At 50.2% G+C, this 27,517-nt stretch overlaps 3 protein-coding genes across 6 annotated transcripts in view; 1 reads left to right on the plus strand and 2 right to left on the minus strand.

Moving 5' to 3' along the window:
* Nucleotides 1-1,015: 1,015 nt before the first annotated feature.
* LOC141582177 (uncharacterized) lies at nucleotides 1,016-6,235 on the plus strand. The gene is made up of 5 exons (XM_074389756.1): nucleotides 1,016-1,100; nucleotides 2,952-3,142; nucleotides 3,424-3,838; nucleotides 4,757-4,821; nucleotides 5,990-6,235. The coding sequence occupies exons 1-5, from the start codon at nucleotides 1,016-1,018 to the stop codon at nucleotides 6,233-6,235; spliced, it is 1,002 nt and encodes a 333-aa protein (XP_074245857.1).
* On the minus strand, nucleotides 6,208-16,066 carry PLEKHO1 (pleckstrin homology domain containing O1). 2 transcript variants are annotated; one of them, XM_039460056.2, is made up of 6 exons: nucleotides 15,867-16,066; nucleotides 15,128-15,274; nucleotides 9,613-9,753; nucleotides 8,824-8,928; nucleotides 8,365-8,466; nucleotides 6,208-7,020 (listed from the first exon to the last, which is right to left on the minus strand). In XM_039460056.2, exons 1-6 carry the CDS (start codon nucleotides 15,894-15,896, stop codon nucleotides 6,316-6,318), a joined length of 1,230 nt encoding a protein of 409 aa, XP_039315990.1. In that variant the 5' UTR covers nucleotides 15,897-16,066; the 3' UTR covers nucleotides 6,208-6,315. The 2 variants fall into 2 exon arrangements, with proteins under 2 accessions (XP_039315990.1, XP_074245789.1); XM_074389688.1 differs by lacking the exon at nucleotides 15,128-15,274 and having other exon boundaries at nucleotides 15,867-15,961.
* Nucleotides 16,067-20,576: 4,510 nt separating this feature from the next.
* The window catches only part of VPS45 (vacuolar protein sorting 45 homolog), an 85,681-nt gene continuing 78,740 nt past the window's right edge, over nucleotides 20,577-27,517 (minus strand). For all 3 annotated transcript variants that reach the window (XM_074389687.1, XM_074389686.1, XM_003941976.4), the window contains one exon: nucleotides 20,577-21,196. In XM_074389687.1, coding sequence (XP_074245788.1) covers nucleotides 21,109-21,196 — 88 coding nt within the window. In that variant the 3' untranslated portion in view covers nucleotides 20,577-21,108. The remainder of the gene's footprint in view (nucleotides 21,197-27,517) is intronic.

Consider the following 27,517-nt stretch of genomic DNA (forward strand, 5'->3'; position numbering starts at 1 on the left):
GCGGGTGGATCACGAGGTCGAGAGATCGAGACCATCCTGGTCAACATGGTGAAACCCCGTCTCTACTAAAAATACAAAAAATTAGCTGGGCATGGTGGCACGTGCCTGTAATCCCAGCTACTCAGGAGGCTGAGGCAGGAGAATTGCCTGAACCCAGGAGGCAGAGGTTGCAGTGAGCTGAGATCGCGCCATTGCACTCCAGCCTGGGTAACAAGAGCAAAACTCCGTCTCAAAAAAAAAAAAAAAAAAAGACAGCAATGGTTTGTTGGCTAGCTGAACTGCTGGTCTCTGGTCTTGCCTGTGTGCAGCCTCCAGCTGTGTTTGGCTGGAGGCTTGCATGGGACAGCTCCATGTCGTTTCATGGTCTCACAGCAAGGATGCTCACCCAGGCTTCTTATAAGCAGCTGAATTTTAAGAGTCAAAGAGTGGCAACTATGAGACCCTTTAAGGCCTAGGCCCTGGTACTTAGACAGGGCATGTTCTTTGTTTGATTCGGCAAAACCAGTCACGGCAAACCCAGAGTCAAGCAGCAGTTGGAGAGAGAGCAATACCTCTCAAAAGGGAGGAGCAGCGAACTCACATTGCAAAGGAGCATGGAGGGAGGCTGGTTCACGGAGGATCATTATTTAGTCGTCTGTTACATTCATAGTACGTTTAAGATGCATATTAGACACCCGGGTAAAGATGTCAAGCTGTCACTTAGCTCTAAGTGTCTTGATCCCAGAGAGAGAGAGATACACGCTGGAGAAATAAATTTGGGACAACATATCAACATAGAGATTTGGTTCTTCTCGGAATCGTCCTGCCCTCCGCATTTCTGGCTGCCGCTTACGTCTGGCCTGTGCGTGAGGCACGGGTCTAAGGGAGTGCGGCCCTCTGCAGCCAGAGCTGGCTGGAGGCTGGGGGAAGAGGAACGTTCTGTTTCTGAGGTGACTCAGAGCCCACTTCCCTATTTGTGCACAGAGCATTCCACTAGTGTTCTCCCTCCCCCTTCCACCTTCCTAGAGCCAAAAACATGAGGGACGGCCCTCAGGACAAGCGGCTTGCATGCCAAGGACACAGGACAGGAAGCCACGCCATCGCCTGTGTTGACACTTGGAGTGAGGAACCTTGGGAGTAAGGGGCTGTCTGCCGTCTCGGTTTTTGTATCTGGAAGAAGGAGAAGCAAGAATGGGCATGAGCCTAGTATTTCTGAAAGAAAGGGGTGATTTCTGAGCCATCTCAAACCAGCAGGAAGGACAGCAGTGATAAGCCCAACTTGTCCAAAGCAGGAAGCCAAGAGGAGACGGGAATCGGCGCCAGAGACCACGACCCCGGCCGAGGGTTCCAGTGCTGCTTGCTTTTCCATGAGTTACTTTTCCTCAGGTGAAGTCCTGATGAAAACCGCCTTGTGCCCGTGGTTTCTGTAGCTGCACCAGCCTCCACGCTTCTGGTAGTTCAGGAGGAGCTGGGAATCTGCATTCTCTAATTGCTCCCCAACCTTCTTGCACTTAACAAGTGTGTTCTCCACACTTATTAACCCTCCAAAATCCCGTTTTTAAACTGGTCATGCTGATTTTTGCATTCTTCCCATCCTTGCTTCCAACCCCAGGGTTGGGGTGAGGCTGAGATGGGCATGTGCAAGACTTCCTAGCTCTGTCTCTCATTTCCTGAGCAGAGCTGGGCTGCACTAATTGACCTCGAGGGTCTCAGCTGTGCTAAGTTGGGTGCTTGTTAGGCTTGTAATTAGTGCAGGGAATCTAGGTCAGAGGCAACGGGTTGGAGCGATGGTCTCCTGGGGCATGACTAAAGGTGGGGAATAGCAAACAGGCTCCTCGTTCTGTGGGTGGGGTGAGCCAGCGGAGGAACGGTGGGACTTGTGTCACACAGAGAGACAGACACAGGGTCACGTGCAGAAAGTCAGACTCTGTGGTGTATGTGTGTATGTGTGAGTGCATCTGTGTGTATGTGTGTATGTGTATGTGTGTATATGTGTATGTGTGTGAGTGCGTGTGTGTTATGTGTGTATGAATGTATGTGTATGTGTGTATGTGTGTATGAGTGTGTATGAATGTGTGTATGTGTGTATGTGTGTATGAGTGTGTGTGTATGAATGTGTGTATGTATGAGTGTGTGTGTGTATGAGTGTGTATGTGTGTATGTGTATGAGTGTGTGTGTGTATGAGTGTGTGTGTATGAATGTGTATGAGTGTGTGTATGAGTGTGTGTGTGTATGAGTGTGTGTATGTGTGTATGTGTATGAGTGTGTGTGTGTATGAATGTGTATGAGTGTGTGTGTGTATGAGTGTGTGTGTGTTCACTCCCGCATTTACTCGTGTTTCTTTCCAATCTCTCCATATATGGTGTGGCTCTAGAGCAGGCTGGGGATTGGCTGCTCCTGTTGAGAGACTGGGAGGTGGAAAGAAAGCAGAGAGAAAGGAACCCGGCGTAGGGAAGGGAGTGACAAGGGGGTGGGCAGTTGCCGAGCTGAGGGTTGCAGAAGGGAGCTGGGACTGCTTGCCTGTGAGGTTTAGACAGGGGAGAGATTCATGGAGACTCATTTGCTGGGAGAATGAGGCAAATTTCCTGGTGGCAGAGGGGTTGGGAGAGCGGCTGGGGAAGGAGTGAGAGCTGTTTCTCGGCACCGCGTGGTTCGTGAGGGCCAGCGCCGGAGTTAAGAGAAATTGGCGCTTCTCTTTTCTCCCTGCTCAACCGATGCGGTGGAAACAGCAGGGAAATCAACTCATCAGCGCTCCAGGCCAACGGCCCAGACGTTCGTCCCGACCGAGGGGCCGGGACTGCACTGTTCCTTCATCCCCCCCCCAGGCCCCCCGCTAACGACCTGATGGGGAAGGACGGGAAAAGTTGGGGAAAAGGTCACTGAAATGTGAATTAAGGTTTCGTTCTTTACCTGCCTCTACCCTCACTCCATCTCAACTCTGCATTCTGGGTCTCCCGTCTCCCCATCCCAGGGCCTCTGGAGGGCGCTTCCCTTTGCTTCACCTGTGTAAGAGAAGGGTGCAGGGCGGCTGGGGGGGGGCGGAGGAGGGAGAAGAAGCGCGCCCCGACCGCCTCTGGGGGCAGCTGTGTGCTGGGACAGTTGCCCCCCGCCGCCGCGGAGCTCTGCGTCCCCGCTCAGCCAGCCCACCTGCCACTCATCCCAGTTACCGGGCGCGGAAGGGAAACGCTGCAGGCAGAGGGGCTGGAACGCTGGAGCGAGGGAAGAGGCGCTGGGAGGAAGGGAAACAGGAGTCAGCGCCTTCCCCTCCTCCTGTCGCAGGGCCCAGGCTCAGATACAAATGCGTCCTCGACAGAAATCATGCCAGCAGCCTACCACAACCGTGCACCTCAGGCGATTTTTCTAGTGGGAAGCCTGGCTCCGTGCCAAGTTCTAAAGCTCTTGAAGAGCAGGAACCTTGCTTTGGTCCCCCTTGCCGGCTCTAGGCTGCAGCACAGTACCCGGTGCGAGATCTTCCTCTGAAGAGGGAGGTCCGGCACAGCCTGCGGCCTGGAGCGACGGTGGCTGACCCCACGCCGGAGGCCGCATTCCCACTGCGCCCAGAGCCACGCCAGTCAGTGGCCGCAGCCCTCACTGTCCACATCGTCCTCACTCATCCGCTAGCTCTGAAGTCTGCAGGTGAAAACACTGATGCTCGGACAGCGTATGCCTTGCCCAGGGCCTCATCATCAAGCAGTAGCAGAGAATTTGAATCCAGATCGATCTGGTTTCAAAGCTGGGCTCATTTCACCCACCACCTGTGGCCTGGATGTTCCAGCAGCTGGAGGACTGCAGGCGGTCGGTTTTGGAGCCTGAAGACCCCAGGAGCCCAGCGCCCAGCGCTTCTCGTCCCTTCTCCAGGTCCCTCATCTTTCTCTTCCGATTCTCTCACCTGTGCCTCCCCTGTCTCGTGTCTCCCTCCACCTCCGGCTCCCCGGGAGCCACGGATAACTGGCATGTTGGGACACATACGTCATTTGTGCTTTTTGTCTTTTCCCTCATTATGTGGGAGCAACAAGGAAGAAAAAAAGGAAAAATGCTGGTAAAATACAAATATAGAGACTTGTAAAAACAAAGCATCATTTTAGATTAGACTTCCAATATTCTTGCCAATGGATAGCTCTGGTGACCATGTCTAGGGCTGTGGAGAGTGCAGCTCTTTGTAGGACGGGAAGTCTGGACGCCTGGGTCCCCACCTCCTACCCCAGGAGACCGTGGGAATGACAAGAAGGTGGCACTCTTGTGCCCTTTCCCTCACTCAACTGGGATCCGCATTCCTCAGAAAGAGACTAGGTAACTACAACTGAGAGCTCGGGGAAAATCTCCGGACAGAGTGGCAAGCAGCTAGAGAGAGCAGGAACTCCTCTGCCCCAGGGATAGGTAACAGCAGCGAAAAGGTCCAGAGAAGAGTTGTGAAGCGATGAACGATTTCTGGAAAGAAGGGGACGGAGGCCCCCATTTTGCCCACATGGGTTGTAGGAGTAACTAACATCAGAGCAGAAGAATGGGGATTAAAGGGTTGCATTTCTCCGAAAGGGTTTCCCCGCTCTTCCTCCTATCCCATCTTCCCAACATCAGGGAAGCCTCAAGGCCAAGTTTACATGCAGGTGGCCACCTTTCCTCCCCCTTGTCCCCTCTCAACCCCAGTGACACCCTGCTGGGGAAGGGGATCAAGCAGCTAGCAGGGCACACTCAAAATGGCCACCAGCCCCTCATTTACTTAATTCATGAGGTTCTGTCCCCTTCTTTCCCCAAATCATTCAAATGTTCCTTTCACAGCTCTTGTCGGGACCTCACCTGTTACTAAGCCTGATTTCACACACTTCCGAGAGAAGCAGCGAGAGGTGAGTTGTGTGGGACCTACCGTAGACAAGAGTGTTAGGAAGCCTGGCGATCCCTGAGGTGGCTGGGAGGGTGGTACGCTGGGCATCCAGGTGTTTTTCTCAAGAGGGGGCTCGCTTAGTGCTGGAAGGTTTGAGGAAGGAGAGAGGGAAGCTACAGGAAACCTTAGCTTGGCCGAAAGAGGAACTTGGAAGCGTCTGGTTTTCCCCTTCGTCCTACCCAGCTTGCATCACAAATCAGTTTCATTCTTAGTTCAGTTCTTCTGTGGGGTCTGTCTCTAGTTCCCTCATGTTGGGGCCCCGAATCAAATAACAAAACCAGTCTAATCCACCCAAGGTTGGACCTTTTTTTTTTTTTTGCGGGGGGATGAAGTTTCAGTCTTGTTGCCCAGGCTGGAGTGCAATGGCATGATCTCAGCTCACTGGAACCTACGGCTCCCGGGTTCAAGTGATTCTCCTGCACAGCTGGGATTACCAGTGCCCACCACCATGCCTGGCTAATTTTTTTATATTTTCAGGAGAGATGGGGTTCCACCATGTTGGTCAGGCTGGTCTCGAACTCCTGACTTCGGGTGATCCATCTGCCTTGGCCTCTCAAACTGTTGGGATTACAGGTGTGAGCCACCGCGCCCAGCAAGGGTGGATCTTTGAGTCAGTGTTGGGAAGGGTGTGGCTGGGGAGATTTTAACACCGCACATCCTCCTCAGGGCTGGGATACATTTCATTTCCATGTGCACGGACAGGTGGCACTGGCCTGCACAGCCCTAGAGTTGGGCAGCTGAAACTCCACCCTCAACTGAAGGCCTCCGATGAGACCCAAGAGTAAATGCTCTTGGCCGGGCACCGTGGCTCAAGCCTGTAATCCCAGCACTTTGGGAGGCCGAGGCGGGTGGATCACGAGGTCAAGAGATCGAGACCATCCCGGTCAACATGGTGAAACCCCGTCTCTACTAAAAATACAAAAAATGAGCTGGGCATGGTGGCACGTGCCTGTAGTCCCAGCTACTCGGGAGGCTGAGGCAGGAGAATTGCCTGAACCCAGGAGGCGGAGGTTGCGGTGAGCCGAGATCGCGCCGTTGCACTCCAGCCTGGGTAACAAGAGCGAAACTCCGTCTCAAAAAAAAAAAAAAAAAAAGTAAATGCTCTCATCCCACTCCCGCTCTAAACTCAGCTGCTCCTCGTATCCTCGGGGGCCGCAGAGGACGCCCCCTGCCGTCTCAGGGACAGGTGGTGTGTCGAGTGGCCAGACTGTCTTCACGGCGCCTTCCGTCTCTGGCTGGGTAAAAGCTGCCTACTACTCCTGTGGGCTCACTTCCTCAAACCCGCGGGGACACGGAAAGTAGGTGGGGAAACAGGGGTTGTGGTGGGGTCAGGCGTCAGCCAGGGCAATGAGTTTTGTTTTTCTTTTTTTGATTGAGGTAAATAAAAAAGCTTTATCCAGCAACAAGGAGCTAGGAGTCTGTCCACCCCCGTGAGTTCCAGGCCCCAGCCCTGCCCTCACATCAGGCTCTTCCGGTACTGACTGTGGGGGGGGGTCTGTCTGAGGTGGGAGTCGGGGGTCTGCAGGTCCATCTGTCTGTACAGGTCTCTCAGCTCCCTGACCTCCTGCAGCACCCTCTTCGCCTGGCTCCAATTCGACGACGCCTCGCCCAGCAGCCGCTCTGTCTCCAGCAGCAGCTGCTCCGACTCCGAATCCGGCGGAGACCCGGGGGGGTCCCTGGCCTTTCGCTTCCCATCCCCCAGGCCGTGAACCTCTGCCAGCAGCTCCTGAGTCTTCTCCAGTTTCCTTGCCACCAGGTCCTGGATCCGGGACAGCTGCCCCGGCTTGGGAAGGACAGGGGTTGGGGGTTCCTCAGCCCGCAGCTGGAGGGTGCGGGGAGGGGCGGCGTCCCGCTGAGACAGGATCTCCTCCAGCGAGGCGCAGCGGCCTTTCTCTGCGGGAGCCAACTTCTTGGGTGCCTGGGGGGTGTAGGTGGCCCCCTTGTCCGGTCTCTCCCAAGGTCGGGAGAGGCTGCTTGCCCGCTCTGCGGAGGGCTGGATGCGGTCCGAGTCTGCCCTCCGCCGGCTCCCTGCCAGCTGGCCCACAGACTTGTCCAGGTCAACCCGAAAGCTCTCGGCACAAGAGGCTGGTTCCTCGGGGGAAGGGTCTTCCTCCTGGATCAGGTCCAAGGTCAGCATTCCATCTGAGGTAGAGGTGGACGCCTGCGGGGGAAGGGGGGAGCGAGAGGGGAACACTGGCATCAGGAGGGATTTTAGGAACTACCTGAAACACAGGCGCAAGCTGTGGGCATTTTCTTCTACAAGCCTTCCTTGAATGAGAAGTGCCTTTTTTTTTTTTTTTTTTTTTTTTTTTTTTTTTTTGAGGCAGAGTCTTGCTCTGTGGCCCAGGCTGGAGTGCAGTGGCATAATCTCAGTTCACTGCAAACTCTGCCTTCTGGTTCAAGTGATTCTCCTGCCTCAACCTCCCAAGGAGCCAGGATTACAGGCACCACCACCACGCCTGGCTAATTTTTTGTATTATTAGTAGAGACAGGATTTCACCATGTTGGCCAGGCTGGTCTCAAACTCCTGACCTCAAGTGATCCACCTGCCTCGGCCTCTCAAAGTGCTGGGATTACAGGCGTGAGCCCCTGTGCCTGGCCAAGCCCTCCTACTGAATGTGCTGTTTCTTACTCCTTTGATAGTGACTTGAATGTTTATTTTTCCGTGATTTCATTTCTGTTGCTTGTTTCCCGTATTCTCCACTCTACTGCAAGCTTCCTGAGGAGTGTCCTCTTTCTCGGTAAATAACCTGCGTCTGACACACATACAGGGTGCTCCCCATGGCACCGTGACTGTCCTCCATCTGCATCTTCTGAGCCCCACACCTCAGCCCCCTGGCCTTATGGTAAAATGTGTTCTCTTGTTTACGGAATACCGTAATTTTTAAAAAGTGATGAGTATTCAGTACCACATACGTAGTTATACACATGTTGGTCATTCCTCACAGCAGCCGTTCGAGGTGGGCACCATCGCCGCCTCATTTCACAGGTGGAGACACGCACTTCAGGGAACCACACAGGTAGCTGACTGCAGTGAGGCTCCACCTCAGGTTCTGACTCCAAAGCCTGTGTTCTCTGTACCATACCTGTCTGCCTCTCTCCCTAAAGACTTAGAGCTCAGAGCTCTTTCATGAAGAAACGACCACTCTGTATGTTTCGGGGGTTCGCTGTGGCCCTTTCTCTTCCAAAGGCCTGCAGCACTACGCTACCCGTCGAGACAGTCCCCACACGGTAGCTTACTTTTCACTTTCCTGTGGGTGTAACTCATTTTCTCCAAAAGAAGGTAACATTTAACTGGCAGCAGGAACTTCTGAACTCATAACGGGCGCTGCATACATCTTTTTGATTTAGATCAGGCAGGGGCATGGGGCGGAAGGACTTCCCTCGCCTCTGATCTTGGCATCAAGGAGGCCTCCCACAAAAGGCCTGGTGGCATATGGTTCTGAGATGGACTGACACAGAACTGGCCCTCTGGCAACGTTTACTTTATTACAGTCTCACGTACCACAGCCATCAGGTGTCCCCTTGTTGGGGGGCGACGGGAGTGCTGGATTTTCGCCCTGTCTCGAGTGGGGTGGGCAAGATAGCTGTCCTCCTCAACGGTGACCTGAAGAGAGCCACTGTGAGTCCTGAGTGCTCTTCGGCAACTCTCTGTCCCAACCCAGCACCCCGAGATCTGAACACACGCCCACCCCATGCACTGCTTCCAAATGAATCCACGGGCAAGGGGGTTTACTGGGCACGAAGGGGTTCTTTAGGCTGACTCAAGCCTGGTTCCCGCATCAGGAACCAGGGAAGAGGCGGTGTCAGAAGAGATTTGAGGGAAGGTCGAAAGAGAACAGGGTTTTTAAAAGGGAGATGAAGCAGAGTGAATGAGGCCTGCACAGTAATCCCCCTCCGTCAGTGAGGCCGGCTGCTCCCTCTGCCCAGCGTCCCTCCCTCTCCCCGCACTGAGCCCCCTGACCTCATCCAAGATACGGTTCTTGGCTCGGGTGATGGCGGAGTTGAGGGCATTGATCCACGATTCCTTCTCTTCTGGACTCACTGCCAGGAAGATGAGGTTGGGTGCCTGTGAGGGAAGATTCCTGTTTCAGCCAGGGTTTTAGAGGTGCTGCCTCACCTTGACAGTAAAGAAATAAGAGATTATCATTCTGCTTCCAGAGTCATCTATAACTTAAGGAAACCCAGCTTCTATTCCTGCAAAATGTATAGCCAGGAGGTTGTTTTAGAAATGACAAGAGCGAAGAAGGATACTGAGTATTAATATGGTATTGGAGATAATTACAGGTATTAAAATACAAATCTTTCCATGTTTGAAGAAATAGAAATGTGACAGGAATAACTTCCCTGGGTTCCCTCAGACAAGACGAGTTAATTCAACTTCAACCACCTATCAGGGTACAAGTACAGGGATTTTCTTCTAAGGGATATATATATATATATATATATATATATACATACACACACATACATACATACATATATATGTGCACATGTGTGTATGTGTGTGTATAACAGAGGAAAAAAGGGAGATTCTATCTGTAGAGGTGATCTTTGTGGCTGAACAGGTTAAAGGCTGGCCTGCCTGGGAGGCAGGAAATGGCCACGATATTCTCAGGTGAAATGATAAAGGCAGCGGGAGGGCGATTCAGGGCCTCTGCCAAGACTGCGAGAGAAGCTAAGGCGAAGGAGCTCTCCCCCGCCCCTCCAGCCCCGTCCCTGTCCCAGCGGCCAGGGCGGCAGGAGAACATACCGTGTTGCCCGGCTGCTTGGAGTGGGCGAGAGTAAACTTGCTGTGGTTCTTCTTGCTCCTGCTCTTGGACTTCCGGAGCTCTTCACACTTCTCATAGTCACTCAGGTCAAACACCTCTTGAATATTTTTCTCATCTTTTACCTAGGGGACGGGTGGGGTGAGGTGAGGAGGATACGATTATTTAGCCCCTCCACCCGGACTGTTCCTTTCCATCATCTGGGGAAGCAGAGGAAGCGATGCCAGGAGAGGAGGGGCCATCCTGCCCCAAGCCTACAAGGCCTCACGAGGAGGGGCGGCTGGGCAGCCCCAGGTCCTACACACTCAGGCACGTTTCTGCTGAACGTCTCCTCACTCTCCGCATCCAGGCTGCCATCTCAGAGCCCACTATGCCTGTCTTCGCTCACTGCCTCGCTCTTTTCCTTAAGGACACTACTTACCTGTTCTAAGAAGGCCCATATCTTTAAAGGGACATGGCAGGTAGCCCATCCATCACCCTCAGGTAAGACAGACGTGTATGGCCCTTGATGGTCCACAGAAAGAAGATCAAGGCAGGGCCAGTACTGGGGTGTCTGGGGAGAACGAGCGGCTGCCTCTGGCCCCCCCACCTGCACGTGTGCAGTGTAGCTCTCCCGCCCCACCTCGCTCCCTTCTCCGACATGTACGATTACAGAGACTCATCTTCCTTGTTCATTTCGGGAGCTTGGTCACCACAGGACCGCAGCCCCGTGTTCAGTTTGCTGAGTTTGTCCCGAGAAGCTGAAAACTACAGTTCCAGTTCCTACCCTTCCCTCCGCCCTCCAAGGTACTGTGACGATCCAAACTAACTCCTCCAAGAACCGAAAAGCCGTTTCATTCGGCCCCTGTCTCTAGACAAGAATGCACTTAGACTCTCCCTGGAAGACTAAACTCTAGACTCGGAAAAAGTATTGTTACTTCTTGCTATTATCCCAGTTCGAGTGCCTGGGACCCCTTGATTGCCAGGAAGCTCTTCCTTGTACGAAAACTTAGCCCTCCCTGCTGTAGATTCCGTCTTACACTCCGGTTCTGCCTTTAACAGCTTCAAGCAACATTTAGCTCTTAACACTCCTGCTGAATGGCTCATCAAGGCCGCATTCCTGGCGACCTCCTCCAACCCCAACTAGCCTTTTCCGAGCACTGCAAAGCGGCTCTATGAACAATTCCTTGCAGGTCCATTTTAAACTGATCGCAATGTTTTCTCCTTTCCTCTAACGTGCTGTCCCCTGTAACTCTGGGACTCTGAAGCGGTGGCTCATGGATCTGTTTTGGTTGACAAGGACCGAAGTTATAGAGAAGGGACTTAGTTACAAGCCCAGACCAGGCTGTGTGCTCACCCTCTGTGACTGGAGCCCAGGGCTGGAACACCTCAGGAAAGAGGATGGCGTGAGAAATGAAAAGCACTCATGAAAACTGAACAGATGAAAGTAGCCTCACGTCTTCCTCGGATGACATCCACCCATCCTCACTGCAATTGTTTCCCAAAAGAGTCCCTGACTCCCCCAGCTCTGAAATACAACTCGTGTGCATGGAGGTGAACTCAACCATCTTCCGGGTTCCTGGCAACCTGGAAGCGGGGAAGTGGTTCCCCTTTCCGTCACCCAGACCATCTACAGCCTCGTATCTGCTCATCCTTCTGAACTGCTGCTGGACCTGGAGGCTGATGACAAAGGAGGACAGATGACCACAGGGCCCCATTCAGGTGAGTGAGTGCTTGGACATCTAGCTCCACTTGTTTCAGCAAGGCTTGGCTCCTCCGGGGCCCCCCACTTTCCAGGGTTCCCTGGCTCTGGGCTGGAAAGCGACCAGAGGCCTTGAAGGACTACGGGGCGGGGGGGGGGGGGAACAGGACAAGGGGCTAGCAAGGGGTGTCCAAGAACAATTCCCAGAAACGCGGGGCAAGGCTGTGGGATGAGGCATCACCCTCCTCTCTCCCTGCTTCTCCAGAGTTGAGACTATCAGCGGAGTCCAGAAGCCACGGAGAGGAAAGTGCTGGGTGTGGGAATGCAGCCAGGGGAAGAGAGTTAACTAACTCTGTTTTCCTTAGGGGAAAGGAAGGAAAGGGCATTTTTCTGGCTTGCAAACAGACCGATAAGGAGCTCCAGGAGCAGGACCCGCTGACAGAGGTTAGCCCTTGGTGGGAATGGGGAGGGTGGGAGAGCGGGTGAGGGAGGCGGCAGGACAAGGATATTCCAGTGCCAGGGAAGGTGGACCATGCCAGGAGCCTTGTTCTTCACCGCACTGTCCCCCCTCCCGAACTCACCTCATTCCCAGAGTCTTATTTGTAACTCCCCTTCTTCCAAATGAACCCTTCCTTTCGCCCGATTCTTTGTCCTTGATCACAGAAAGAGATTTTTTTTCCACGCCTGTCCAAAGAGTTGCCCCAAACCCCATTTCCTCTACCGTGAGGTCTTCCTAAGGTCTGGCTTCTGCTCTTACACATCAGCCCATGATCATAAGGTGCTCCAACCCTCTTTCAGAGAGGGTGCCCTTTAGCTGAGAAGGAAGATGATGACGATTGAACACAGAACTTAGTCTATGGCAGAGGTGGTTGTGGAAGACCCTGCCTTTAAGAGAGGAAGTAACAAAAACTCTGGTGAAAATTCCGGGAGATAGGGTAAGGAATTTTCTTGCATTAACAGTAAATGATGTAGATTATACTCCGCCTTAAAACAAAGTCTTGGTCAGGTGCTGTGGCTCATGCCTATAATCCCAGAATTTCGGGAGGTTGAGGCAGGAGGATCACTTGAAGCCAGGAATTTGAGGACTAGCTTGGGCAACATAGCAAGACTCCTACCTTTGTATAACTGAGTTATTAAAAAAAAAAAAAAAAGAAAGAAAGAAAGAAAGAAAAGAAAAAGCAAGACCCATGTCTACAAAAAATAAAAAAATTAGCTGGGTGTGGTGGCACACGCCTGTAGTCCCAGCTCCTGAGGAGGCTGAGGTGGGAGGGCTGCTTGAGCCCAAGAGGTCAAGACAGCTGTAACCTACAGTTGTGCCACTGCACTCTGGCCTGGGCAACAGACTGAAACCCTGTCTCCGAAACAACAACAACAACAACAGCAACAAAAAACCCCACCACCAACCGCGTCTTGACACCATTGGCCCTGGAGCTTTTCACAAGTGGGCAGAATAAAGCCCAGAGTCCTCTGTCAATTTCACCTCTAACCCAGGCCCACTGTAGCATGGAGACTGGCTTTAACAAAGCCTAGTATCGATATGCCTGGTCCCTCTTTCCGATGCCTTTCCCGGACAGCTGGCTCCACGGCCAGCCAGATGCTCCTGACTCACAGGACCCCAGACATCACCTCCTAGGCTGAGGTCATTCCATCCTGTCCCCCGCCTTTGTACCCCTTCCTCACAAGCAAGGATCAACTGTACTTTCGCCCCTAGGCTCTGCTCTTTGGGCAAATACATACAACGGACGTCTTATTCCTCTTACCCTTTCACTATTACGTTTTCTCCTTTGACGTGTAGGAAGTGCTGCCTGATTGCTAACTAGTGTTTCCTGCAATTAAAAAGTTTGGGGAAGGGCCGGGCGCGGTGGCTCAAGCCTGTAATCGCAGCACTTTGGGAGGCCGAGGCGGGTGGATCACGAGGTCGAGAGATCGAGACCATCCTGGTCAACAAGGTGAAACCCCGTCTCTACTAAAAATACAAAAAGTTAGCTGGGCATGGTGGCGCGTGCCTGTAATCCCAGCTACTCAGGAGGCTGAGGCAGGAGAATTGCCTGAACCCAGGAGGCGGACCTTGCGGTGAGCTGAGATCGTGCCATTGCACTCCAGCCTGGGTAACAAGAGTAAAACCTCGTCTCAAAAAAAAAAGTTTGGGGAAGACAGGAGATATACTTTTGACACTTGCTTTTTAAAAAAAAAAAAAAAAATTAGAAAGCCAGAACATTGCGGAGAAAGCTTTCTGGAGAATTTGTGATTGGGTGGAGGTAACTCTTAAAAAGAAATTCTCCTGGCAGGGCATGGTGGCTCATGCCTGTAATCCCAGTACTTTGGGAGGCCGAGGTGGGTGGATCACTTGAGGCAGGAGTTTGAGACCAGCCTGGGCAACATGGTGAAACACTGTCTCTACAAAAAATACAAAAATTAGCCAGAGATGGTGGGACCCACCTGTAGTTCCAGCTATTCGGAGGATGAGGTGGGAGGATCGCTTGAGCCTGGGAGATGGAAGTTGCAGTGAGCTGGGATGGAGCCACTGAATTCCAGCCTGGGTGACAGAGCAAGAAAAGCGCCCTCACCTCACTCCTAAGACTTTCCATCACCAAGTCCTAGTTTTGTGTAAACAGCTAGGTTTCAATACCCTGAAGAGGGATTCCTTGGCTCTGGCACAGCTTAGCTCTTCCCTAGATGCCTCAGGAGATGTTCTTCCAGATGAGTACTCTGTCTCGGGCTGTGTGTGTTATCTCTTTCCATACCATAAAAGGTTTTATTTACCTAAACAGAATCTACTGAATAAGGGTGTCTACTGCAGAAAGCAGAAGAGGTTAGAACTCAGGCAGGACTTCCCAGTTAGACCTGGGTGAGGCAACACAGAATCCCTCCCATGCTGGTGGAGGAAGGGCCACTCTAACGGGTACACAAGACAGTCTCCCAGGCGATACTGACAGAGAGAGGCAGGGATTGGGATGACTTCTAATCACTGGGGCGGGGGGGGGGGGCAATTCTGATTTCTCGACATGAGTATAAGTTATTGATCCCAAGACTTAGGGAAACAAGGGAGATGGGTTTGGATTCAACGATCATAGCTCAGGTTTTGACAGTGTGGACTGTGGTTTTCCCGATTAACTAGAGAGCCGAAGCTATCCAAAGACATACAGGGGTTCGGTTTTTCTCTCTTTTGATACAAATGGGTGGGCAGGAAGTGGGTAGAAAATGGGTTCCTTTCCTTTTTTAAATGGGGTGGGGGTGGGGAACAGAGAGCATACTGGTTAGGGCCACTGGCTTCAACTGCCACTCACAGACCCGAGGTCACAGGAGCCCGACGGTGGCGTGCACGTGTGTTTTCTGTGATTCAGGGCGGATGCGCCGCTGACAGGACCCGTGCACGTTCCTGCCACAGACAGGAAAGGGGAGGCTGTCTGGGTTAAGGTTGGGGAACAGGAACGGGTGGCGAACAGGCTACGTTGTTTCGGCAGCAATAAAAAAGAAGAGAAACCCTATATTGAGGAGGCCAGGTCAGGGTGGGAGGCAGCAAGGGACACAGAACTTCTGGGACATCTTGGGAGGGGCTTATCATCGTTGTCAGAAAGGTATTTGCAAACAAAAAAACACTGAGCAAGAGGCAAACTCAACTTCTACTTCTCACTCGGGTCTCTCCACTTAAGGGTGACCTTTCTCTGCAGAGGAGATGGGGGTAGAGACTCGGGAGACCACTGAACTTGCCTTTGGAACAAAACGGGCGTGGAGTAAGCCAGGAATTGGAAATCACCGTGGGGGACCGACAAAGAGGGGACGTGGGAAAGCCGAGGGTCAGAGGCCAGAGCACCCACCTCCTTCTCGGAGATGCAGAGCTGGTCCCCCTTCAGCATCACATAGCGGTTTTTCCAAATCTCCCTGAAAATCCCTTTCCCGCAGAATTTCCGGACCCAGCCGACCTTCTCGGGCGGTGCAGGCTGCTGGTTTCCATCCTGAGGCCCCTGCCCCGGGACAAGACGGGAAGCGGGCGGTTAGGAGATTCCAGCCGCGGCCGCCCGGGCGGCCCCGTCTCCTCCGAAGGCTGCGGCCCCGGGTTCGCGCCCACTTGGGAAAGGTTCTCACTGCCAGGAACTCCCCCCGCTCCCCTCTCCCGCTCCGAACAAACCACCGGGGCTGCGAGGGGCAGGGGCGCGGGCCGGGCGCGGAGGGGCTCCCGGGCTCCCTCCAGGCCCCGCCGCCCCGTCTCCGCCGCGCGGGGACTAACGGCGTTTCTTTGGTTTTCTCTCCCATTGTCTCCTCGCCACCGCGGAGCGCGAGGCAAACGCCCGCCCGACGCCCAGGGGCGGGGGAGGTGCGGGTCGGGGGGAAACTCAGACAAGTTGAAGCCCCCCGAGGCGAGTCAACAAACAAAAGCCCCCGCCGGCGCCTCGCGGGGCCGGGCGTCCGGGGCCGGGGCCGGGGCCGAGGGGATCGGGCCGCCGGGGCGGGGGCGCGGCCGGGCCGGGGGGCTCCCAGGCCGCCGCGGCGCCGACCGGGACCGGGTCGTCGGAGCGCGGAGGCGGCAGCGGCCGCAGGGCGGGCGCGCGCACTCACCCGTTTGGCGGAATTGTTCTTCTTCATCATTCCCGGCGGGCGCGGGGCGGCGGGCGGAGGGGCGGCCCCGCGTCGGGGCCTCGGCGGCTCCGCGGGGGCTCGTTCCCCGCGGGAGGGCGTCGGAGCTGCCCCGGCGCCGCCGCTCCTCCCTCGCGCCCTCCCGCTCCCGGACTCTCCCCTTCTTTGTAGCTCCGGTTTCACTCAAGGCCGGCCTCCCTCGCACTCGCACTCGCACACACACGCACGCCCGCTCCCCGCCCCTCGGCGCCCTCCATCCCGGCGCCCACGCGGCCCGGGCCCCCGAGCGCGCCCCCGCCACCCGCCCGCCCGGCCCGGCGCGGCCGCTCCCCCGGCCCGGTGCGCTGTGGGCGGCCCAGCCCGCGCCCCGCAGCTCCATCCGCGGGCCGCTGACGTTGCGAGTTCAGAATAAAGGGCGAATCGCGGAGCCGCAGCTCGGGCGCTCCCCCCGCCCCCCCGCCTTTGTTTCCGACTCACGGAGGGGGAAGAAGGCGGCCCCGAAGCGGCCGGAGACCGCTCCCCGGGGGGCAGGGACCCTCGCTCCGGCGGCGGCTCGGGCGACTCGCGGAGCCCGAGAGACCCGGCCGCCGGCCGCCCCGGGGCACATGGGGCGGGCGCGGTGGATAATGGAGAGACGTGCGGATTCGTGAAGACCGGAGATCGCCACCCTCCACGGCATCGCCTTCTCCGGCCCAAAACAAAAACGAGAGCGGGAGCCGGGAGGGCGCGCCACCCAGAACCGGTATCAGGAACTCACGCTCCTAGGTGCTAGGGTGACCTGGGCAGGTCAGATGCTGGGGGAAAGTTTTATACTCCGGAGGGGATCGCCGTGTTGGGGGATGGGGTGGGACAGAAGTTGCTATTAATACACGTTTCTTCCAGTGTCGAAAGCCTCAGGCCTTATTGCAACCTCAGGAGAATAACCGTGAGAATGAGGCGGATTTTATGATCTCCATCTCACGGGGAGAAAACGGAGACGCAGAATGGCTGGGGGATTTGCAGACACACTGTGTCAGTGCCGGCAGGAATAGAACTCTGTCTCCAAACCATGATCCTTTGTACCAAGTGGCTTTCAATGTAAGTTCCAGGTGAGGCTTAAACTTCCTGCCACCTGGGTATGTTTTCTCGGTGCACTGATAGGTCAAAATCCCATCCTCTCTACAGCGCTGGAGCCCAGTGGAGGGAAGGGCGGAACGCCCAGAGGAGGCCCTGACTAGGGAACGGCTGCTGATCTCCTACAGCAGGTCTGCCCAGAGCCTCCAGGACGCATCTTAGTAACTTCATGTCTTTTCGGTATATATGTGATGGAAGAGGGGAGTGAGAAACCCCACTGCTGGGTACTGGTTTCATCACCACTCTGTGGCCTTTGGTCAACTCGCTGAATTTCTTTAGGCCTGCGTCCACCCACGTATTAAATGGTGAGGGATGAAATGCCATTTTCATCAACAAGGAAAGTTAGGGGGAGATATGAGATGACCTGTGAGAATCCTTTGAAGATACGTGTTGTCTTCCAGGGCTAATTTTGAAATCATAATAAGCTAATAAACACATTGCCTGGCATATGGCAAGCTTGCAATAACCACAAAATGAATAAAAATCCCTGGCACGGAGGAACAGGGAAAAGGAAAAATCCTTTTTCCAGAGATGTCTCAAGACGAAAGTGTTGGCTAAATTTGTGGTTTGAGTAGTGGAGGCTGTTTTGGTTTTTCTGGTCTCTGTCAAACGAAGGAGGGGCTGCCTCTCCATTCCCGCCGGGCACCTTTCCTCCTAATCCAGTAATACTGCTCTCAACCTCTTTCCATTCACCATACCAATTAATTCCACGATTTTAGACCCACACAACTTTATCCTTTCAAAATGCTCTTGTATGCCATTTCTTTACACTTTTCGTGCCATCTTGTATATAGAATAAGTATTAATATTTCCATTTGGAAAATGAAGAAACGGGGCATGCCAGATCAACGGACTTGCCCAAGTTTATACATCAAGTTACTTACAGGCTAACCAGATTAGAATCCAGACTTCCTGACTGCAGTCTCCTGTTCAGACTTTGTGACCCCTCCCATGGGCATGAGTGCACACCTACGACGTTCCCCAAACCATCTCGTCATCCCCTTCCCACCATCTCTATTTTCTACCCCCTTGTTTAAAAAGCGATGAAAAAATATTGAGCAAATCCAGGATGTCTTCATAATGTGAGGAAGTAAAATGGCCAGAGGTACTGGTGAGGAAGTAGCCTGCACGACCTTTTGAGGGCTTGTGGGACAGGCACACAGGAGTGGTTTAATCATGTAAACAGATTCGGATTTATGGGAAAAAAAGTGACTCATTATTTGCCCCGTCTTCCTCCTTTCCCAGTAGTTTCTATCAGCTGTGGTGGCTCACGCCTGTAATCCCAGCACTTTGGGAGGCCGAGGCGGGTGGATCATTTGAGGTCAGGAGTTCGAGACTAGCCTGACCAACATGACAAAACCCCGGCTCTACTAAATACAAAAGAAATTAGCTGGGTGCGGTGGCACATGCCTGTAGTCCCAGCTACTTTGGGAGGCTGAGGCAGGAGAATCGCTAGAACCCGGGAGGCAGAGGTTGCAGTGAGCTGAGACTGCACCACTGAACTCCAGCCTGGGCAACAGAGTGAAACTTTGTCTCAAAAATAAATAAATAAATAAATAAAAACAACAAACATCTGAGTGCCCCCAATATGTGAGGTCCAGGGTTCCTTTTGTGCTGCATCAGATAGGTGCCAGAGCATTGTGAAACATCAGGCAGAGGGGCCGATGAAAACCCTCCAAAGTAATTTCAGATTCCAGAGCAGATGCATGTGGGCTGCAGAACCTTCCCTGCCTGTCTGCTCCTTAAGATGTTACATAAATCTCTGGCGTCCTCTCTCTGCCCTGCTCCATCCTGTGATCCTGCCCCTACTTTCATTCACCTGTTCTCCCTTCGTCCTGGCACTCACCCCTTTCTACTTTCCCTGGCCTATTCTTGAAGGTGATTTGTCTCACCAGGTGAACCTCGGGGCACCTGAATTGGGAGGTAGGTGGGACTGTTGTCCAAAGACCAATGCTTAAGTGAGAAATCTGAGAACGTATGGGTTTCTTGACACATTTTTATAGCGCTGTCTCCTCAGCGCCCCTCAGTGAGCTTGACGCTACACACACAGAAACCACAGAAATCACTCTCAGCCAGTTTCTGTCTGTGGTGGAGATAAGACACTCGGAGGACCTCATGATGGGGGCACCTCCCTAACACATCTGAGGATAAGACGCGACTGCTAGTAGCTATATTCTGGAATGGAATATTTTATAACTCCACTTAAGGGAGAAAGAGGGAGCTATTAGAGATTAAAAACGTGTGAACTGCTGCTTGCAAGTTTACTGGGCGGAAACTGTTATTCAAACATGGTTGTCTAAAAACAAATATCCTTGGCTTTTGTAGAGTAAATGGAACACAGAGGTTTTGACCAGGGCGTTCCTGTCTCTGGGGGAGAGGATTATTGAAAGCATACAAGACCTTAATTAAAATGATGTTTTTAAAGGGCACAAAAATAAAGGGCCAGATCAGCTCTGTAAATCTTACACAAAAATATGAGTCTTTGATTCTTAATAAAGAAATGCCAACCTCTGACATCAAACACCCTGATGGTAGGGCTCGTTTCTTAGACTTCTTGATATTGTCAGTTGAGTAAGCACAATGGAAACAGATGAATAATGAGGAAAATGATATAAGGAAGGTCTCGGTTTTGCTTTTTTTTTTTTTTTTTTTTATTCCACAGCATTATCTTGCTGATAGGAAGGAAAGCACAGATATTCCTGCTTGGAGGAGGGAGTTTTTCCGTATTTGAAAAGACTATATAACTTGTAAAATGCTGCGTTTAAAATACTGCATCCCCAAGTGCAGGCTGTCTCAAAAGACTTGTAAAAAAATGAAGAATTAAGAAAAAGTTACCCAGACGGACCCACAAAAGAAAAAAAAAAAAGAACTTAAGAGTTTACTTCATTGAGTGTGTGTAAAGCAGGAACAGCTGAGGGCTGGGAGGAGCGGAGAGTAGGGGAATGGACAGAACGACCTTCCAGCTTTTCCCTCTATTTTCTGAACTTCTAAGTGCCACGGGAGAGTTGACAGGAATCCAATCATTTTGCATAGTGATTCTGTAACCCCAACTTAGAGACAGAAATTCATCTTATTTACTATTAGTCCAATTTTATTGAGCGATTACTATATACCAGTGTTCTAAGCACTTTTCATGTACCATCTCATCTAATTTAATCTTTGTAATCCTATGATTAAGGTTCTGTTTTACAGATGAGAAAGCTGAGCCACAAAGAGACTTAATAGTCTCAAAACCATATAACTATGTCATAGATTTGACCCTTGCCATCTAATGCTGGAGAATATTTACCAACATATAACTTTACACACACACACACACACACACACAACCAGGGAGAGATTATGCTATGGTATTTTTGCTATGATGATTTGAGGATGTCTTAATTTCCTGGCATTAATGATACTATCACTTTCTACTGTTTTCAAGAGAGGTGAAATTGACACAAGACTTTATTATTTGCCTTGACATACTTTAAATATCTGTCAGGTAGAGGTAATGCCTTCATTATGTTTGGTGTGAAGCCAGCTCATGCCCCACCTCATAAATTAGCCCCAAAGAAAATAAAGCTAAATCACTGATACCTTTTCACAAAATGGACTTTTATTGTGGTTGTACGTGGTTTCTCAGTGTAACAGAGAATTGTTATGCAGGGACAAACAATTTTTGGATGCCTCTGTAAAGAAACATGGGAGGTTTTCAGAAATAAGTTGTACAGGAATGTGGTTAATGAAAAGCAGAAAGGGTCAAGGGAAGAGAAAGGAAGTCGAGAAATGTGGTATGTACATCAAATCATTACTTTTTAAGCCCCTCTAGGCTCTGATAACCCTTTTCCCAAGTCAGATCCCGATAGAATTCATCAGTAACTGAAGTGATTGTGCTAACAGATACACAAAGACTACAGGAGAAAACAGGGTTGAGTTGGGCTCAGACTTATTGTTGGCTCAACTCTGAGAGTCTTGGTGTCTGTACCAACCAGGAATCTGCGGGCTACCCGGAGGTGAGTTCTAACAACCAGCACAGAACCCAAAGCTGCTCTCTCACACCTCTAGTTAGTGGGGAGAGCCTGTAGGGGGCAAGGGCGGAAGCTGTGCCATTCCCCGCATCACCGTTTCATCTTCTGCTTGCTGACCTTGATGTGGCTTGAGAGCTCTCCTTGCTTCGGCTGTGCAGTCCAGAAGCCAGAACTTCCTCTAGGAAACTGATCAGTAGTTTGAGGTTAATTAAAGGGAAAAACAAAAGCATCTCCAAAAATAGAATGTCTTTCTCTGGACATCTAACCAGATGAATGGCAGGCAAGAGGTACTGGTGTGATATTTGGGTATAGAATGGAAGCATCAGTTGAGCACTATGACATCCAGACTGCAAGGACAGTCCTTCTGTGCTCTGCCCCAGGGGTTTCATTTTGTTGATTTTGTTTGTTTTTGTTTTGTTTTGAGATGGAGTTTCACTCTTGTTGCCCAGGCTGGAGTGCAATGGTGCACTCACAGCTCACTGCAACCTCCATCTCCCGGGTTCAAGCAATTCTCCTGCCTCAGCCTCCCAAGTACCTGGGAATACAGGCATGCGCCCCCACGCTCAGCTAATTTTTATATTTTAGTAGAGACGGGGTTTCTCCATGTTGGCCAGGCTGGTCTCGAACTCCCGACCTCAGGTGATCTGCCCATCTCAGCTTCCCAAAGTGCTGGGATTACAGGTGTGAACCACCACGCCTGGCCCATTTTTTTTTTTTTTTTTAGAATTAAATTTGTAAGTTGTATTAGGACTGACATTTCAAGTTTGAAGTTTCGATTTAGGAACCCAAAATTTTTAAGGGCAAGGCCACTATATTAACTCAGTACCATGTTATGTCAGCACCTGTTATCCGTATTCTTGAAACTGTCTCAGAACTTGCATGTTGTCTCTAGTTTCTTCCTTATCCAGTCTACTCTCCAGAGTGGTACCAGAGTTACTTTTCTAAAATACAGATGAGAGGCCAGGTGGGGCAGCTTAGGCCTGTAATCCTAGCACTTTAGAAGCCTGAGGTGGGTGGATTGCTCAAGCCCAGGAGTTCGAGACCAGCCTGGGCAACACAGCGAGACCCTGTCTCTAATAAAAAAATAAAAGTAATTAAAAAATAAAACAAAATACAGATTATATCCTGTTATATACTCTCCCCTCTTCTGTTTTAAAACTTTTCTTTTACTTACAGAAAATGTACAGTTCAGGGCCTTTCATAACATGGCCTAACGTTGAATACTTCTGTTTTTTCTGAGCACTGTTTAAAGCCATGTGTGTGTGTATGCATATATACATGCAGCCCTGTCAAACAGAAGCTGCTATTATCCTTATTTCAAAAAAATGAAGAAACAGGCCAGGCGCGGTGGCTGGTCTTGAACTCCCGACCTCAGGTGATCTGCCCACCTCAGCCTCCCAAAGTGCTAGGATTACAGGCATGAGCCACGGCGCCTGGCCTGTCTTGAGCTTTCATACCTCACGTAGCTGTTCTTACTAAGTCCTGTGTTTGAAATGTAGGGCTAGCCTTTCTCTGCTGAAATTTTTTTTTTTTTTTTTAAGACAGAGTCTCGCTCTGTTGTCCAAGCTGGAGTGCAGTGGCATGATCTTGGTTCACTGCAACCTCTGCCTCCTGGGTGCAAACGATTCTCGTGCTTCAGCCAGGTGTGCACCACCACGCCTGGCTAATTTTTGTATTTTTAGTAGAGACGGGGTTTCGCTATATTGGCCAGGCTAGTCTCGTACTCCTGACCTTGTGATCCACCTGCCTTGGCCTCCCAAAGTGCTGGGATTATACGCATGCACTGCATTTTTTTTTTTTTTTTTTTTTTTTTTTTTTTTGAGACAGAGTTTCACTCTGTTCCTCAGGCTAGAGTGCAGTGGCGAGATCTCAGCTCACTGCAACCTTTACTTCATGGGTTCAAGTGATTTTCCTGCCTCAGCTTCCCAAGTAGCTGGGACTACAGGCGTGCGCTACCCTGCCTGGCTAATTTTTGCATTTTTACTAGAGACAGGGTTTTACCATGTCGACCAGGCTAGTCTCGAACTCCTGGCCTCAAGTGATCTGCCTGCCTCAGCCTCCCAAAGTGCTGGGATTATAAACATGAGCCAGTGCACCTGGCAGGAATCTTATTCTTTAAGACTAAGGATGAAAAGGCAATTTTTATGCCAGGTGTGGTCTCATTCATACATACATACATAAATGTCACTTTTTTGGTAAAGCTCTTCCAGATCCCTCCATGCTGAACTAATTACTATTATTACTTTGTCCTACTGCTATCTTAGCACTGTATAATTGTTACCAAGATAGACTGGGCGCTTCTTGGGAGGTAGGGGGAAGTCTTACTCATCTTTGATCTCCAGGACTTAACACAGAGGTACTCAATAAAGTTACGCTGAGTAAATGAATAAAGTAGCTACCCATTGGCAAGAGAGCCTTCTTTAATAATATAAGAGTTATTTGGATGGACGGGTGCAGCGGCTCATGCTGTAATCCTAGCACTTTGGGAGGCTGAGGTGGGTGGATTGCTTGAGCCCAGGAGTTCGAAACCAGCCTGGGCAACACAGTGAAACCCCGTCTCTACAAAAAAAATACAAAAATCAGACCAGTGACTGCAGTCCCAGCTACTTGGGAGGCTAAGGCAGGAGAAATGCTTGGGCCCAGGAAGCAGAGGTTGCAGTGAGTCAAGATCATGCCATTTTACTCCAGCCTAGGCAACAGGAGTGAAACCTTATCTCAAAAAAAAAAAAAAAAAGTTATTTGGATGTTCAGGACTCTCTCTCAGACCAGACAGATCTTTTTTTTTTTTTTTTTTTTGAGACGGAGTTTCGCTCTTGTTACCCAGGCTGGAGTGCAATGGCGCGATCTCGGCTCACCGCAACCTCCGCCTCCCGGGTTCAGGCAATTCTCCTGCCTCAGCCTCCTGAGTAGCTGGGATTACAGGCACACGCCACCATGCCCAGCTAATTTTTTTTTTTTGCACCTTTTAGTAGAGACAGGGTTTCACCATGTTGACCAGGATGGTCTCGATCTCTCGACCTCGTGATCCACCCGCTTCGGCCTCCCAAAGTGCTGGGATTACAGGCTTGAGCCACCGCGCCCGGCCCAGACCAGACAGATCTTTAAAAGACAGAGGGCTGGAGCAATGACCAACTATCTTATCACCATTGTTTTGCAGTTTTAGACAGATTCTGGGCTTGGATAATTTAAATTCCAAACTCCTTTGCAAAAGAAAACACTGCAAAGTAGAGGGAAGGGAGCAGAAGCTAAGTTCATTTGTTTCTCTCCTGAGATACAGACATTTTTGGCCTGGCTTTTTGGCCAGTTGGACTGGAGACACTTGGAGGTCAGAAAACAAGTGTTAGGAAATGAGGCAGCACTGATTTTTTTTTGAACAATAAAACAAGTCTTGGTGACTTCTAGAAAGAATGAAATAAATGTGCTGGGAAGCTCAATAGGAATTTATCAGGGGATCTTTGGTTCATTTCCAACTCTATTACAAAGGGAAGAAAGAAAGATCCTCCTCTGTGTATCAACAAGACCACACATTCCTGGCGATAATGAGAACACACTTACTATTTATATTTACCAAGCCTAATTTTGTTTCCTAGGGCCACTGTGTCTTAAAAAAAATATACCTATTTGGGGATTTTGATGAGTCATTGCTCAGAATGCTTAAAAAATTATGGGCAATGAACATATTGGTAAGCTGTACCCCAAATTTAGACTATGTTTAAAAACAAAAGAATAATTTTTCTAAATTTGTTTTAAATCAATCTCACTTGAAAGCAAACTCAAAAATCCCCTTCTCCTGTGGTGCCATAGTCCAGTTCAGTTCAGTTCAATTCAATCTAGTTCAACAAATGTTTAACGAGCATCAATTATGAACTAGGCGTTGATGTAGGTGGACAAATGAACGCCTTAGTTATGATTCCTACCTTACGGGGCTCACAGAGACAGATACACAATCACAACCCGACATGAGACATGGTATAAACACAGGCAGTGCCAGAAACCAGCAGAGTGGATTAATGCTAGTGCTTTTTTTAGTTTGTGCTGTCATCAAGGGTGTTTTCCTGAGTCCGTGGATAGAAGGAAGGTGGGTGGAAAGAAGCAGAACCCCAACCCTGATTTTAAAAAGTCAACCTCGAGAAGTGTTGAGTCGCACAATGAAAAGCAAGTTTCTTCACTTACATCCTTGGTAAGGGACTACAGACCAACATTTATAGGATTACAAATATTAATTACTAAAATATTTCAGCTGAACAACTGTGTTCCTAAACAAAGCTACTGTAACAAAACCGTATGTGTGTATGTGTACGTAATTTAAAGATACGTCTTCCTCCTTTTTCACTATACTCCACAGGTAAAAGTTACATGTGAATTTCTTATACCAAAGACACCAAGGGGAATCTAGAATCTGAACAGTGGCACAATAAAAACATTAAATGGAACTTGTGGGGAGCAGAAAAAAATAGAAAAAAAGACTTTCAGAAAAATAATGAGAAAAACCCCAAGATATTTGCCTTAATGGTGTAATAAGCTCCTAATTACAGCCAAACACTTACCTGGAGATGTTAAGACTATAGGAGTGGGTAAGGGAGAAGGATAAGATGAAAATTTTAGTAGCTCAAAACACTGAAAACGCTCCTCACTTCTCCTTTCAGTGTCCACTGCTCGCAGTTTTCGGAGCCTCTGCTGTGTTTCATACTTCGTTGCTTTTGCACCTACCACTCCTTCTATTTTGAAGGGGGTCCCATCCCTCTCACACTTTGTTTGGTGGAACTACGCATCTTTTAAAACCCAACTCTCACATTATCACTCCTCTAGGAAGCTTTCCTCAACTGTATTGCCTTCCCCTTAGAGTTACGTACTCATTCTTCCGTACCTTGTAATACACTCCGTCGTAATTTGTCTATATGTCTCTTTTCCATGGAAGCCTATGAGGCTTTTTGGGGCACAGGGATACATGAGTACATTCTCTTTGTAAAAGTCTTAAACAGTACACATAAGCCTCATCTGCCTCGTCTTCCTTGACCCTTCTTCTCCTCATCACTCTTTCCAGAAATAACGTAATTTGATCAACAAATATTTACTGTCTACTATGTGCTAGGCACTGTTCTAGAAGCTGTGAATATAACAATAAAGAAAAAAAGAGCCCCTCTGGCTCTCATGGAATTTATATTCCAATGGGGGAAGAAGGAAAATACAATTAATCAGTAGTTAATAATAATACAACAATAATAATGGTGAACATATATTACTTACTGTATGCAAAGTACCGTTCTAATGGATAGAAACCATTCTACTTTGAAGCAGAACAAAAATGGAAGCACAGAGAAGTCAAGATCTTACATCTTGGAAGTGACAGAGTTGGGGATATCATCCCACAATCTGGCTTCAGTTTCTTTTCTTAACTTATGATGTTATATTGCCTCTTTTTAATATGTTAGATGAAGAAATACTATGGAAAAAGATAAAGTAGCTTTAAAAAAGGAGAACTGGAGATGGTGGTGAGGTGTGAGATTTTAAAACCAGTGACTGGGCTGGGCGCGGTGGCTCACGCCTGTAATCCCAGCACTTTGGGAGGCCAAGGTGGGAGAATCACTTGAGGTCACGAGTTCGAGACCAGCTTGACCAACATGGTGAAACCTGTCTCTATTAAAAATGCAAAAATCAACGAGGCGTGATGGTGCATGCCTGTAATCTCAGCTACTTGGGAGGCTGAGGCATGAGAACCACTTGAACCTGGGAGACAGAGGTTGCAGTGAGCTGAGATCATGCCATTGCATTCCAGCCTGGGCAACAAAGCAAGACTTCGTCTCAAAACAACAATGACAACAAAAATAAAATATAATAAAACTAGTGACTGGCTGCTCATGCCTATAATCCCAGAACTTTGGTAGGCTAAAACAGAATGATATTTTTAATCCTATTGCTTGAGTCCAGGAGTTCAAGACCAGCCTGGGCAACATAGCAAGACCCTCTACAAAAATTTTTTTCAAATTAGCCGAGCATGGTGATGCACACCTGTAGTCCTAGCTCCTCAAGAAGCTGAGGTGGAAGGATCATTTGAACTTGAGCCCAGGATTTAGAGATTGCAGTGAGCTATGATCATGCCACTGCACCCCAGCCTGGGTGACAGAATGAGATTCTGTCTCAAAGAAAAAAAAAAAAAAGAGAGAGAGAGAGTTCATCAGTGTTAGGTAATAGCTTTCCTTGAAGGGGAATAAAATGCTACCACAAAAAAATCCCCCCAAAACAAAAATAAAAACTAGTACTCAAGGAAGGCCTCCCTGAGACACTGACATTTAAGTCAAGACCTGAATGAGGCAACAGAGCATGTATGTGGGTAAGAGCAAGGGCAGAAGGATCAAAGCCCTGTATGTTTAAGGAACAGAAAGGAGGTTAGCGTGGCTAGAGTGAAGTAAAGAAGGTGCTGGATAGTAAGAGGTGAGACTGGAGAGGTAAAGAAGGGGTAGAGAGGGCTATAAGGAGAGATCACGTAAGGCCTGGCATGCCATTGTC

Source organism: Saimiri boliviensis, chromosome 19 (genome assembly GCF_048565385.1).
Source record: "Saimiri boliviensis isolate mSaiBol1 chromosome 19, mSaiBol1.pri, whole genome shotgun sequence".
Taxonomy (NCBI): Eukaryota; Metazoa; Chordata; class Mammalia; order Primates; family Cebidae; genus Saimiri; species Saimiri boliviensis.

Excerpts from the sequence above, each read along its gene's own strand:
- LOC141582177 (XM_074389756.1), top strand. The coding sequence starts at position 1,016 with ATGAGGGACGGCCCTCAGGACAAGCGGCTTGCATGCCAAGGACACAGG. Across the intron at positions 1,101-2,951 it reads CGCCTGTGTTGACACTTGGA|GGCCTCTGGAGGGCGCTTCC; the intron begins GTGAGGAACCTT and ends TCCCCATCCCAG. Across the intron at positions 3,839-4,756 it reads GCTTCTCGTCCCTTCTCCAG|CTCTTGTCGGGACCTCACCT; the intron begins GTCCCTCATCTT and ends TTCCTTTCACAG.
- PLEKHO1 (XM_039460056.2), bottom strand. The coding sequence starts at position 15,896 with ATGATGAAGAAGAACAATTCCGCCAAACGG. Across the intron at positions 15,275-15,866 it reads AGAACAATTCCGCCAAACGG|GGGCCTCAGGATGGAAACCA; the intron begins GTGAGTGCGCGC and ends GTCCCGGGGCAG. Across the intron at positions 8,467-8,823 it reads AGAACCGTATCTTGGATGAG|GTCACCGTTGAGGAGGACAG; the intron begins GTCAGGGGGCTC and ends GGCTCTCTTCAG.